The 15328-nt window shown below is 39.8% G+C and overlaps 1 protein-coding gene across 2 annotated transcripts in view; it reads right to left on the bottom strand.

Moving 5' to 3' along the window:
• Positions 1 to 15328, bottom strand: part of slc25a26 (solute carrier family 25 member 26) — a 67957-nt gene that overhangs the window by 40843 nt on the left and 11786 nt on the right. For both annotated transcript variants that reach the window (XM_008409560.2, XM_008409561.2), the window contains exon 5: positions 14913 to 14960. In XM_008409560.2, the coding sequence (XP_008407782.1) occupies positions 14913 to 14960 (48 nt within the window). The remainder of the gene's footprint in view (positions 1 to 14912; positions 14961 to 15328) is intronic.

The following is a 15328-nucleotide window of genomic DNA, read 5'->3' on the forward strand; positions in this document are numbered from 1 at the left end:
AACAACAGGTAATTTCAAGTTTTAACAGAAAGGATGTAATTAAACCTTTCATCACTCTCTACAGTCGCCTCGGAGGAAAATATTCATTAAATAAATCAAACGAGTCTTGAATAAAACGTTCTGTTCCATTATTACGCTGGGATTAATTTTTTTGTGGTTACATGGAATCCAAGGTGACCGGGAGCTTTTCTAATACTGCCTCAAGTGGCCATGTGAGGAACTGCTATTTTTTTATTTTTGTTGCCAAGACCCTCCTCCTGGTTCTGATTGGTTGCATCTGACAGAGTGGTGTATTTCTGCAGGTAGCACTGGGAAATGAATACATTTCAGTGTTGCTAGTGAACCGATAGAGACGTCAGGTGACCAGACACCTCTTCACTCTCTGTTACTCAGACCAGAACTAGACCAGGTGACGTTTGGGCTTCGTTACAATCTCCTCAGCTCTGGAATAAATTTCCTGATAATTTAGGATGTAAAAAAAAAAGAAAAAAAAAGTGGTTAGCTCTTTTAAAAAAGGGCTAAACATTTTACTGTTTAGAGTTTCTGCAGATTCCCCATAAAAGTCCACAGATTCAAGTAACTAATTTCTTTTATTCTATGTAATGCTTGGATTCTGGATTCATATTTTTCTTTACTGTAACGCTCTCTGATTTGCCTGTAAAGAATCTTGAGCTTTGTCTCACCAATAATTTCATTATTATTAATCGCATTATCTTTAACAAGTAACATAATATCTGATGTTACTTGTTAAACAACAGATATTATGTTGCTTAACATATGTCACAACTCTATGTCACAACATAGAGTTGTGACATAGAGTTCCTGGATTGTTCTCTGAGCCAGTCTCAGAAAGGTGGGCAGCTGTCTTACATATTTTCAATTAGTGCATAATTTTTCTGAACGTAGAACGATAAATATTGAAACATTTGGAAAAGACCTCACAACCCTTCCCAAACTGATACACAGCAATCATTTCTTCACTCAGGTCATTGCTGATGTCTGTCCTCCTTTCAGTGTTAACAAATGGAAGCACGCCTGAGAGCAGCAAACTCCTAAAACTCTTTTTATAGAGGTGGCCACACTTTGACTCTGATCAGTTAATCAAGTGTTTAAAATAGTAGCACAAGGCGGATATTCTTCCTCTTTTGTGCATTTTGAACAGGTTGGAGTTATATTTATTTAAAGGGTGTTTTTTTTTTTTGCATGTAATGGAGTTGAAATATTGTTTTTGGATTTCCAAAAAGATAAAACTCTAGAGTCAATAGAGCGTGCCATTATGTTTCTCACATGTGTAGAGATTTCAAAGAGTCTCCGCGTGTGCGCGCGCGCGTGTGTGTGCGTGCGCGTGTGTTTGTGTGTGTGTGCCGGAGAGAGGGTGTGGGGTTGGAGAGTTGGGGCTAAGTACACCTCAGGGACGGGGGGTTTCAGGTCTTTTTAAATAAATAAACAAACAGATTTTTTAAAAAAAGTAAATCGATAGAGGAAGCCTGATCCGGCGCTCTGGGCCTATGCTTGGCCTCTCACTTCATCAGACCTGAGGGGAGTGAAGGAAGGGTGCGGGGATGGGGGAGGATTTGGCATGCAGAGAAAAAAGGTTGGATTACATCCCTCCAGTTGGATGTGCTGTGCTATTTCGTGAATGTTCTTGTCTCCTACTTAGAAAAAAAAAATTTGTAAAATTCCCCATTTGTTACCTCGACAGACGCGTACACACTCGCAACGCACCTGTCTCCCGATTTCCCAGAGGTGCATTTTGAACAAATCCGATGCATACCCATCCTAAATCTGCAACACATACGAGCATGACACATCTTGTGCTCAGCACAGTTCCACAAAACCCAAATTTGTCACAGATTAGCGAGAATTGTGGGGCCGTACAGCTGCACGCATCCTGCGGGAATATCGCCCGCTCTGCCTCTGTACGAACTAGCGAGAGTGTGACTGCACTTGTTGAAGAATTCCACCTGACACGTCTGAATGCCGAGGGCTACGCGGTGTGAGAGTGGATGTGCTTAAGCAAACCAAGCCAGGGAGAGTCCCGAGAGCCGGCACATCCCCTCAGAGCTTGTCGAATTGCAGCTGGACCCTGTTCCCATAAACCTCTGCAGGCAGCCAAAATCTCAGCGCTGGGCAGTAATGTTCCTGACAAATTAAGACCTGTTTAAATGGGAGAGGGGGACTGGGCGGTAAGGTTGTTGCTAAGCAGGGTTACGGCATGCTGGCAACAGGTCTAGAGAGATACCGCTGACTGAGGAGATGCTTCTTCTCAGCAAGTTGGTTCTCAGCATATCTGAATATTGAGCTTTTTTTTCTAAGCAGTTTTGAAAACAAATTCAGCGACTTATGCAAAATAAAATTTAATTCCGTTGTGAAAGAAATGTAAAGGCAACTAGTTGCTATGATCCTCAGAAACTCACAGGTAACAAGAATCTGAAAAACACTGTGTATCACTGGACAATGTATGATTGGAGAGTCTCTGTTGCAAAATATAAATGTAGTTATTTAGAGCATCTCATTAAGACAGGTCATGCATCATTACAGTTCCTAAAAGTAGCAAAAAATATACCCAAAACTTATCAATAGAGTTGCACAATGTTTTGGATGTCAATCATCATCAGAACATTAAAAGGACTGCTTGAAAGCAATGTTTGATGGGATTTAATTTTTCATTTCTCAGATATTGCTGGTCTGCAGATTTATAATATACATTGTCATTTGATGGGGACATCATGTAATAGTACTAATCCTGGTATTATGTTCTTCTTTATTTGTCCAAGTAAAAAGATTGATAACTGAAAACCAGCTATTATTCTTTGGCTTGGACATCTTCTGAGAACGCCAAAACTGGCTCTTTGAAACAGAACTTGGATAAATGTAGAGGTAAACTGCATTTCTTCATCCAATGCCATACAATTAATCAAGACTGTTTGCATGTGCATCCGCACAGCACACAATGAAAACCTCCTGCAAGTGTAAAAGCACGAAAAAAAAAAAAAAGCTTTTAACAGTTTTAACTGTTATGCAATAAAAGCAGTCAAGAAAAGTCGGGTTGTAAAATGCCAACAAGAAAACACAGATGGAAGACGAGCGCTGTAGTTTTATCGCAGTAACTTTCATGTTTATGAGGCTAGCCACAGTAGCTAGAGGCATTTCCTTTAAACGATTGTCATGCCAGACATTTAACATCTGTTGTAGTTAAGTGGTATTTGAATATTGGTCGGTATTGGACACGACAACATTTTTCTCAATATTGCTCCAATATTTTGTTGTGCCCAAGCATGGACTATATTTAATGGCAAAGCTTACTGCTGCATTTCTAAACCTCAGCATTTTCCCGTCCGAACCGTTAGAGCCATGAAACCAACAAACTACGATCAGATTCCCAATGTAAGGTTTCTGACAGAGGGGGAAAAGAATAATCAGAAGAGTTGATCAAGAGCTAAGTGGCATTCACAGAGAGCTTAAGAAGGTCAAGAAAAATATCCGATAAACAACAAATAATTCTCTAAACTCACTGCACAAGACTCCACTGCTGAAGAAAAAACAAGTGCAAGTTTGTTTAAAATTTTTTGTGAAATTTGCAAGTGTGAATGAACATCATGAAGCATTCTTAGTACCAATCTGAAGTTAAAACGAGAGTGGATTTTCAAGCAAGACCAAAGTCTCAAACACACAGCCAAGGAAAGTCTCAACTGGTTTCAGAAAAAGAACATAAAACTGTGAGAATGCACCAGATGATCAGCAGAGACGCACGCAAGGCTTATTTTACCCACTATAACTCTTTGCTTCCTATTTCCAGTGAGATACTTAAATCTTAGTTGAGTTAGGAACAGGACAGTTTGATCGGTTGCAGTCACTGATCGATGACATTAGAGGCAAAGTGCATATTCGCCAGTGAATGGTGATGTGTTGTTATACAGGATGCCCTGAGGGCCAACCAATTAGCTGTTGACAGGAAGAGAGATGTATGGTTTGCCTGATCCGTCTGAAGCTGGGAGTGGGACGTGGGTGAATGGACAGAGAAAACATGGTGGTGCTGAGGGCAAAAGGAAAAGAGGAAAATGGATGGGGGTGCTGCAAGTTTCTCAACGGTGTCATACCGTTCAGTGAAGAAAAGGTATCAAAATAAAATTATTGCCCAAGGTGAAATTTAAAAACTTGTTTTTAAACATCCGGAATGCCACATACAAGACTGTAAGAAAAAACAAAACATTACAGTTTCAGGCCTAAAAGCAATAGCATTACATTCTTTTTGTTAACATAAGAGACATCTGGAGATGGGAAAGAAAAACACTGGAGCAGCCGTGCATGGGAATGCACTGGCCTCCATGCATTGCTATGGCAGGCCTTGATTAGCCTGGCTAGCTAGTCAACTAATAGTTAATTACTAAGCTAATCTGGATGCTACTAAAGTTTTTATATCACTTATGTCTTCTTTTCAGTAATATCAATTCAACATTAAAAGGGGGGGTGCTATGTATTTTCTATGCACGTAGTGTCATTTTATAGCACAGTCAAGTATATGCTACCTTCAGTCGTTACAAAAGTGCTGTCCATTTAAAAATAATCTATATCCCGTACTTCCTAATTTTATTGTTCTGTTTTTGAGGATGCTGTGCTAGCGTTTCCAACTGTTGTTTGACAATTGTGAGATTCAACTTAACTTTCATATGTTTAACTTGGTGAATTTGACATCAAAATTAATTGTTTACGATCTGGATATTTTAGTAAAAAAAACAAAAAACTCCTTCTGCTGACGTGATGATAATGATTGTGGCCTCTGAATAATGGTGAGCAGAAATATGGATGGAAAGGTAGCAGGTGCAACTCCGTCTGACTGTCACAAACACAAGGCACTTACGCAACTCTGTTGGTTTTTATGACAGACGGATGCTGTAAGGAAGAGGGAGGTTAGCCTGTAATTATTGGGTGATCCCTTTGCACCGACATGATTTATCTGACTTCCACTCCCTTAACACTCTTTTTCCACCTGAGGTAGCAACAAAATATTTAATCTGACTAAGGTGTTACTTGTTTTCAGACTGGGTTTCTGATATGTAATGAATTCATGCAGGACAACTAATAAGAAAAGGTTAGTGACATTTGGCTTCCAGGTGAAATCTATGAAAAACTTTAAAAGTTCACACTATTGCGATATTATATAATAAAGCTAGGGTAAGTAAGAAGAAACATACAATGGTGATTTCCTCATCTCAAACTATTGAAATAAAATCCCACAACAGTGGTCGGTATGGCACAACAAAAAAAGTAAATGATAAACGTCTCATGTTGTTCACAAGTCGACTTATTGCCTACTGAGGCATGGCGTCCCACTCAGGTCATTGAGGTTCTGGGGATACCGAGTTAATGATGCGACCTTGATTGTTGTCCATAAATATGAAATTAGGCCTGTGTTGTTTATGTAGAAACACAATGACTAGATTAATTATATTTTTTAGATAGTGTTGGCTTGTTACGGCACCATTCATAAGGTTCAGGGTGATTCTGCATTGACTAGACACACAAGGTCCTCCTATTGATCACTTGTTAGGTGTCGTCTTGGTCTCGTGATGTCAAAACGTGAACAGCAAAATGAGGAGGACCGCTTAAATACCAATTGTGATTGAACCAGGAAATGTATTGGTTGATTCATGGATCAAACAGGTCATGAATTGTTGATTGGTCCTCTTGAACCTGATCTTGTTTATTGATTCTATAGTTATGATTCTCCAAGCTGCAAATTCCAAACTGTTACAAACAAACAAACAAACAAACAAACAAACAAACAAAAAAGCAGCAGTGAGAGAAGTTAAGGTAACCAAAGAACAAGGTCTCATTAGACAGCAAATGAAAACCTTTATGGAAAATTATAAGTCTATAACTTAATCCATAACAACCAGTAAACCAGATGAATGATTGTTTTACAGTTTTTTGGAATCACAAATTGAATTAAATCAGAATGTAACAGTAATATTTTTGGACTTTAAGCTTTTCACGTCTGTTGACAGCTTCCATATATAAAAGAAAAAAACAGGACAATACCACCAAGAAACATTATGAAAACTGTTATTTCTAGAATCTCAAATTGTCGCCTGCATGAAAAATTTTAACTCTAAAGTTCAGTTGTGGTAGTTGGTGTAATCAAAAAAAGAGCGTGCACTAGAGCCAGAAATATGAAAATATAGCCCCAATTGTGAATTTTTCAGTCAACTGAAGTGACCAAATGGGACAAACATATATCATGTAGCACAGAAAAGCCTTCAGTGTTTTCCTGGTCAAGTCTAAACTGAGAAGAAAGCCTATGTAGGGACTGCAAGCATGTTAACCAACTCTTCTAAAACTAGAGAGCTCAACAATACGGTCACATGTTGACCTAAGAAAAGTTACTCAGGTAAGTTTGTCTTGGAGCACACTTCCCAGAGCCTCATGTTCTCCTCATTACGAGTGGACGCACTGGGGTATCGTGACACAATGGACTAGAGCCATGGCAATATGAATGCATAACTGTACACAGAAGAAGAAAAAAATGGGAAAAACTCCAAGAAACACCAATAATGTGAACAACAGACAGTCTCTGAGAAAGGAACCACATTTATATGTCATTTAACGATACAGTAGCCGGAAACCCTTAATCTCTGGAGAGACATCTGTAATGAAGTGTTTGAAATCATACAATGATGAAGTGGTAAACCAGGAGTGTCATCGGTCTTCTAGAAAAGGTCACCTCAACCTGTATGCAAACCTCAATAGCATTCGAAAAGATAATCCATCTATCAAGCACATAGGCAAAATGGTAAGAAGTTTTCAAACAGAACAAGGATCTGTCAAGTCGATGGCACTGTGCTGCTGTATTTGCTTTTACCATAATGTTTTGCAATTTATTATTCTGAATATCACTTTTAGAAATAGATGCACCTGGAATATTGGCCGGTAACTGGAATTGAACTATTTTCTGCCTGATCACACTGACAACACTCTTCAACGTGGAAGGTAGAGGAAGGATTCTCAAACCTAGTTATTTTCTGTATCAGTGTGGTGTTTAATATGATGTAAGACGTTATTTAAAACAAAAAAAAAGGGGGGAAAAGTTTGCGTTTCCTAAAACGTAGCCCGCACTTGATTCAAGCTGCCAGGGAGAAAGACTTTTAGCAGGTAACAGGAAGGCTGAAGGTTCACTGTTTACAGCAATCATTTCTACTTTGAAACATGCTGAAGGGAGTTTCTTTTCGGTCTTCCCCGATGGATAATGAGGCAAGCTCTGGTTCTTTAGCACCAACAGTTTACAAAAAGAAAAGCAAAAACATTTCAATGTTCTAAAATTCTAATTGTGCAGGTAATCTGTTTTGTTCCTCTAAATTGTTTTCTGCAAAGTCGAGGCCTGTTATTTGGCAAGTTGTACTGTAGCATTAATCACTTAAATAATTGCATATTGATCTTTGTATTCACAGTCTGTGTGTCGCAGACAATAACTTCGCAGCACCGAAACAAAGACTAGCAGGTCTTTTCCTTATACCACACACACTCTACAGGTCGCATCATGTCAAGGATCAAACCTATTGAGGTCAACAGGTTTTCTGTTCGACTACTGAGTGATTGCAGAGTAAACAGATGAGATAGCACCAGTAGCTCCTTTTAAACACTCACTTCCTCCTTTTAAATCAACTTGGCAATCTTATTTTACAGGCAACAGCTCCACTGCGTTCCAGAAGGAGAGAATGTTCTCATTCTGAACAATTTCTAATCACAAATCCACAATAACAGCTACTGTAAAAAAAAGTACCTTTTCATTGTAACTCTGTTTCACTGAAATACACTGAAAGAAATCTAAGTTCTTCATGCATAGAAAAGAGAAAAAAAAGTAATGTATCTATGTTGCTTAGCATTTCTATTCCACAACCATTTCTTATCTTCTTTGAGATTTGGATACAGACAGCTAACGTGACAAAAAAGAGAAAAAAAAGAAATCTATACTACATGTGACCAAAGTCATATCGGTTAATACGTTTACGGTAATTTCCAACCAACAGGCATGACTATTCCTGTTTCCAGTATAATCCAGTCATACTTCTTGCATTGTCTAATCCAGCTGTGTTGAGCATTTTATGGAAGGAGAGGATTTCTTGGTGAGCCTGGACTCCCAGCAGCTGCTCTGAGGGCGTTCAGCGCTAAGCCGCAGCGCTGGCAGAAACCCTGGCTACTTATCACGTCACAACAATGTTCTTTGCCTGTTCTTGCTCACGTTACAATCACAAATGCTGGGATTCTTATGTCACAAACACAAAGCATTGCCTAGTGTTGATGGACTACGATGTTTTACGTTTTCACAAATGAAAACGGTGTGTGGTGCATTTGTGATTTCTCCCCGACCTGCTTGTGGTGTTCTGCTGTTGTCTCTCTATCTGCTCTTTGCTTATAAGGGAACATGTAACCTCGGTGTGCACACAGAAACCGGATATTTATGGACGGGATGTTGCTTCACCTTTCCCAACTGAACCTGCCTCAAAGACACCAAAGGCTGGAGCCTTTAGAATAACATGCCATGCAGGGTTCACTGCTGTGATCTGCTGCGTGACACACCTGTTTAGACGGTTTCCACCGCAGCATCCCAGCAGGGGAAACAGAAACCCCTCACCGTTCTTTAAGGAATTCGAACTCAAACATCAAAATGACTCAAAGGTCAGGGCACACTTGTGACTGCCCATACAGTTAAAACCAGATATAGACAGGCCTGGTAAAAAAACACCAGACCCTTGTTCTAACGCTTCCCTTCGACCCACAGCTATTGAGAAATGATTGTTTGCTGGAGGCGCGGACTCTGTTAAAGTTTTTAACTTTTCCCAATCGCTAACGATTGGCCAAGACGAATGTGATACGCTAGTTCAAAGCTAAAAGGTTTTACCAGGAAAAAAAACGCTGCAAAGAGATTGTTTATATCATTTTGATATTTGGAAGCGTGGTCAACACAGACTATATGGCTTCGTTCACTCCTTCGAAAAAGTGTTTTTTTTCTTGTAAAACAGCACAGAAAATCTCCAAATGAGATTATGATGAAACACCTCAATCTTAGTTTCATCAGACCACAGGACATGTCTCAGGCGGTGTGCATTTTCAAACTATAATTTGGCTTTTTTGTGTTGAAGTAATGGCTCCCTCCTGGCTTTCTGCGCATGTCAGTACAAAACTTTTGTCACTGTGGTTAATGAAGCTCTCTTACCAGCTTCAGCCAGCATCTTCACAGGGTCTTTTGCTTTTGCTCAGGGGTTGATTACCACATTTTCCACCTAAACTTGTTCGTCTTTGGTATGTAGAGGTTTCTCCTGAAAGGGCAAGATGGCTGAAAATTCCTACGGTGCACTTCTCTGTTTGAATAGACAACTTGAAGCATCTGGAAATTGTTTCCCAGGATGATTCAGGCTGGTATCTTGGCTGATATCTTTAGATTTTTCACTATGTCACGTAAAAGAAACAGCGACTTTGAGATGTGCCTGAAAATACATATTTTAGTATGTGTAAAAATCTAAATTGAGTAGAAATAACATAATTAGCAATAGTCAAGAAGAAATGGAAAAAGAAAATATTCATAAAGTTACCTTTTTTTGTCACTATTTTGGCAATTAACAAAAAGAAGTAAKTAACTTATATGAACAAGAAATTTTGGGTCAGAAAGTAAAAAAGTTGTATTATGCAACTACGGTTTCATCTGGAAATAAATACAGCTCCACCTTAAAAAAAAAAAAGCCAAAATAATAATAAAAAAAAGGATGTAAGAATACAGATAACAATTCTAATATAATCTGGTAGATGACTCAAACACGCAGAGACTATCAACTAACCACGAATGAGACCAAATCACTGAATGATGTACAGCAAAGAATCACCATTAGATTTGCAGGATCCCTTGTAGCTGGTTGGATCTCAGTCAGCCTGTTGCTAAAAATCAGAACCAAAGTCAGCCGGCTGAACCTCCCCTCGACTAACGCAGGGAGCACACAAGGAGTGATCTGGGGCTTAGAGAGGAGATGAAGGCCGAATTAGCCGAGGTGTGGTGGGGAGGAGCCCTGACAGCGAGGTGTTTCATAAACCATATTTTGTACCTCAGGTTGCCAGGTTCCAGATGTTTGGGTGGAGAACCTCTGACGCTGATTAGGAAATTTATGTACACAAGGAGAATACATCCCAACAGATGGGATTTTTATCTTCCTCGGCTGGCTTAGTTTCAAAATTTGAGACAAGGTCACAATGGGCCTGAGATGTAGACAGAGCAGCAGGCGCCTTGGTCTACATCCTGTCAGCTTCACTTTCACACCGTCAGATCAATGAATTACTGCCTTAAAGCCCATCTCAGGCTCATTACTCACACACTCAAATTGTAAGAGTTCTGCTTAAATTCAAGATTACCTGGCAGAGATTCAGTTCAGAAAGAAAAAGTTAGGAGCTTTCTAATAAACCCCTGAACATAAATGTCATAATTCCAGCATAATGACGGAGCGACAGAAGCTGGTGCGAAGAGTCGGTGCTCAATACTAATCTTCTCATGCCCCCTAGTGGCAAGAAAAGAAATTACTGAGCAGCAGAAGCCGTGGGAATTGCAGCAAATTGACAAACATCATATGACGATGGAACATGATTAAGAGTCTTGATTAGACTTGAAATAGTGCCCTGTGTATTTCAACACAATAAAAACAAATTAACATCCAGACGACACCAGCAGCTCGCAGCGGAACCGGGAATTAAAAAAAAAAAAGTTCCGTCCTAAAAGTCCTGAGCAGCGTCTGGTTGGTGTTAATTTAATAGGTCCTTGTTTTCAGAGGAGAATAAAGTCATTTTGCGCGGCACAAATTTATTCACCCCGATCTGAATCTCATTGATTTCATGCTCTATTCAGCCGGAACACAAAAGATGCCGACTCAGCAGAGAGCTTGACAGTTTCTTTTAAGGAAAGGGTGTACCGGAATGAAGATTAATGCGCTGCAAAAGTAAAAAGAGCTGAATGCCTATTAGTCAATAGTTTTGAATAAAACTCTGCGTCTCCGGTGCGGCGTGTTGTGTAAAATTAGCTACTGTTGCTGCAAAAATCTACAATGCCGTGGGAAAAGTACTTACCCCCTTACAGACTTCCTTTTGTTTTGTCACAATTCAATCCTCAAAATAATATCTAACAGAACCTGAGTAAGTATCAAGCGCAGTTTTTATTTATTGATTAAGGAATACATAAACACATAAAACCAGCCTGGTCAAATGTGGGAAAATGTTTTCCCCCTGGACTTAACTGGTTGAGCGACCTTTGACAGAAAGAGCTTCCATCAAGCAACTGGCAATAAGTCTTTAAGGTCGCTGTGGAACCTTGTTCAAGCTTGAACAACCTGTTTGCTGTCAGGCTGCAGGTTTACTGGAGAATTTCTAAAAGTAGAAAGAGAGGCAGACCTTCTAGTTATCAGGTTCCTCTCCTGTGCAACCGGCTCACAATTTTAGTCCACGAGGCAGACACCCTGTCTGCTTTTAAAACCAGGCTTAAGAATTTCCTTTTGTGATATAGCACATAGTTAAAAACAGAGTGATGTTTGCCCAATTATTGGAGGTAGAGTGTTCAGCCCGATCCAGCGAAGGGGAATTGAATCCTCCTGTTCTCCTTACTTCTGCCTCTCTCATGCGTAAATTTAATGGCTCAGGTTATCCTGGCATATTTCTGTATGTGTGCCGCTGTAGCCTTAGGCTACTGGAGGACAAACTGACCACTTTGGATCACTCTGCTATTTTCTTCTTCTACTACTCTCCAATTTGCATTATTTGCTGATATTTCAACTGCTAACTCTGGTCTGGCGTCCCTGTTGATGCCTTCTTGGAGGAGGGCACTGGTTGAGATAATGCTGGAAAAATTTAAAGTTCTGCCTCTCCTGCTATTAACTTAACTAGAAAGCAGTCTTTTTTGTAAGCTCTGAATCTCAAACCCCCAGCCACTCGTACTGAGCCAGGTTGCCCTGGACGTTTTCTTTCTGGACCTTTCTGTTAAAGGTGAGTTTTTCCTCTCCACTGTCCCCCCATGCATGCCCAACATGAGGGATTGCTGTAAGTCAACGGCAACGCAAGCGATTATCACTTCTTGCACGTGCAGTAGGAGTAAATGTTGAAGTTCAATAACTCGATGCAATCTGCTGGGTTTCCTTAGACAAAAAAAAAAATCGTTTAACTGATTTGAATAATGAATTGAACTTGATGCGCTGTTTGATAACTGGGATGAACGTGTGACTGAATTGTAAAGTCTCTTGGTACTGTATAAATAAACCGAATTGATCAATATCTAGATTCAAATCCAGATATTGACAAGGCTATTCCAAAGCCTTCATTTTGTTTTTTTGTATAAATAGTTTTAGCCAATCAGAGGCGAAGTTTCTCCTTAACTTCACATCATTCCCTTGCTCCCAAATGCCTCAGAGCTTCAGGTCATAAAATGGTTTTCAGATCAGTTTCTGACCCGATCCTAAAGCAGCTCAGCGGCCCCAGACCATCACTCCACTAACTCTGGTCTGGCGCTCCAGACCAGAGTTAGTGGTCTATTAGACATTATTTTGAGGATTGACTGTCAGCATGGTGTTCTATTTCTGAAACGCTGTGCGACCCAATAACCTCCTGAATTGGGTTGCTGATGTGCCACTGGAGTAACTTTGTTTCCTCCATCCATGCCTAATCATTTTCACTGTCATTTAAAAGAGTCCCAAAGTTTTAGAAAGAGCTTTGTGACACTTTCCAGATGCAAGTGACTTTGTTTTTCATCTGCGTTGGAATATCTTTAGGTTTTGGGCATCGTGTGTTGCTCTTTGAAATGTTTCGTTCAACTTCAACTTGTTAGGCAGGTTCTATGCAAATCATTTCTAAGATGGTTATCAGGCATGGGTGAGGATTGTGGCTCGGCGTTTGCACAAAAATCTCGGATAATTACAGGTAATACATGATTTAATTATAAGAGGTGGCCATTATTATTATGTTTTTTAATGAGGGCCAAGTTTGTTTGGTCAGCTTATGAAATTGCATTTTTGTATTCATTTGGGTTATTCCCAATATCGGAAAGAAACAAACTCTGTGATTGAGGCAAATACTTTTTCACGGCACTGTAAGTGGATTCCAACACATCCTCCGCTAATGTGATCTCGTGTCCATCTGAAATGCTTCCTGAAGACTTTCTAATGAATATAAAGCACAGAAAAGTCCCCAATTAGCGGGACAGCGAGGAGGTAAGGCGCCTTGGCGCACCACACAAACAAACTTATCTTGACAGGGTCTCCGGGCTGAAGGAGGTAGATGCAGCCGGTGGCGGAGAAGGCCCCAAAGAAAATGAATTACCTTCCTGACAAACGTCAAAGCCAATCACGGGCGAGCATCGTCTGCCGTTCCCGTGCCCCAGATCCCCGCCGCCGCCGCGTTTCATCTGCCGGTGTTAGTATGCACACGGGCCGGTGCGTCAGCCTCCAAATGTATTCATTTATTCAGAGCCCCTCGGAGAAATCACAGTGTCTTGTTGTCCTTTTTTTTTTTTTTTTTCCCCTCAGCTGTCCAGATGGAATTTGCGTGAATAACATCAGTTTAGTGAGGCAGAAAATAAGTACAGGCTAGCACAGCGAAGGGGACTGGATTACACCCTCACACAACTCCCCCCACCTCCACAAAAAAAAAAAAAAAGACAAGTGTCACCTTCGCATACTTCAGTCTGTCTCCCCTTTCTCCTCAGTTTCTTCTCCAGTGGCGTTGAAACTTGGCCAGGAGAGGGGGCGGGGAGAGGAGGTCACAATTGTTTTAATATCATCACACACGGCAGGTGCAATTAAACCAAGCGTCACGATTCAAAGAGTGGAGGAAAAAAAGAAAGAAAGCACGTGCTCGACCGCGTAGGGAGAGGGGCCCGCTCCTCATTTATTCTCCCTTTGTTTTGCATCTATAACGGCTAATTGCATTAATATTTCAGATTCACCTGGAAAAGCACCAGACCCATCTTGGACGAGTAATTGAGATGAAAGTGAGGGGGAGAAAATGTGAATCAATATGTCCAGCTTCGATAAAGCCCAGGAGAAATTAAAATGACTTTAATCACAGCAGTGGAAAGCCTTGATATCCATCCCCAACCAAAAAAGAAAGAAATCAGCAGCCAGTTTTTCAATAGACTGAGAGCTTGTTTTTACTTATTAGTGCTGAACTGAAAAGCTTCTATATGGTGAGCTATACAGTTACTAAACTTTACCAGTCAGACAGACACTTTGCCTTGCAAAAAGTATTCATACCCCTTAAGATTGTTCATGTTTTCTCACATTAGAACTGCAAATTTAATGTTTTTTTTACTGGAATTATGTGCCATAAACCAAACAACCTAGCATGCATTGGTAAAGGGAAATCACTTGGCTTACAAAAGTTGCTAACACTTTATTTGAAGGGGGATGAATAAGACTGACATAACACCTGTCATGAACATGACATAACACCTGTCATGAACATGAATAAGCCTTCATGAATATTTATGACTGTTGTCATGAAGCGTCATTCAGTAAATTATGACACTTTTAATACAAAGTTGACATTATTCAAAATATCTTTGTTATGACAACTTGACATTAACCAAGAAATCATTACTGATATAAGTTTGTTATAAAAGTATTACTGATTGCACTTTAAAAATTAGGTAACTTTATGTTATTAAAGGTAAAGTTTAAACTAATGATTTCTTGATTACTGTTTAAACTATTAAACAGTAATAGTTTAAACTATTACTGTTTAATAGTAATAGTTTAAACTATTATTATTATTAGTTTAAAATATTACTGTGTATTATTGTCCTTCAACCCCAGTTGTGCACTACTTTATGCAGGTCTATCCCATAAAATCCCAACGAAACACAACATTAGGTAAATGTGTGAAACAGAACTTACCTCTCTGAGGACCGTACTGCCGTATCCTCTGTAAAGACCTCGAACACCCTATGTAGAAAGACACACTGAATTTGAAACAGTTTTATACTAACACAGTGCAGTACCCTGAACACCACATTTCCATGCTGAAACATGGTGGTGGCTACATTAGCTGAAAATACTTAAAAAGCATTTACTTTAGTTATTTCACATTTCTACATGCACTAACCAACCAAAACATTAAAACCACATAACCTCCTCCTGTTGAATATCCACTGGAGGGAATCTTAGTGGCTCGGACTTATTCTAATACATTTTACAGATACTCCCACAGGTTTGGATCCGAAAAGTTTGAATGCCAAGTAAACCCTTTGGCTTCATTGCCATGTTTCTTCTGCTTTTCTTGAGCTATATCACCTTACAACCAGACTCACTGT

Source organism: Poecilia reticulata, linkage group LG5 (genome assembly GCF_000633615.1).
Source record: "Poecilia reticulata strain Guanapo linkage group LG5, Guppy_female_1.0+MT, whole genome shotgun sequence".
Lineage (NCBI taxonomy): Eukaryota > Metazoa > Chordata > Actinopteri > Cyprinodontiformes > Poeciliidae > Poecilia > Poecilia reticulata.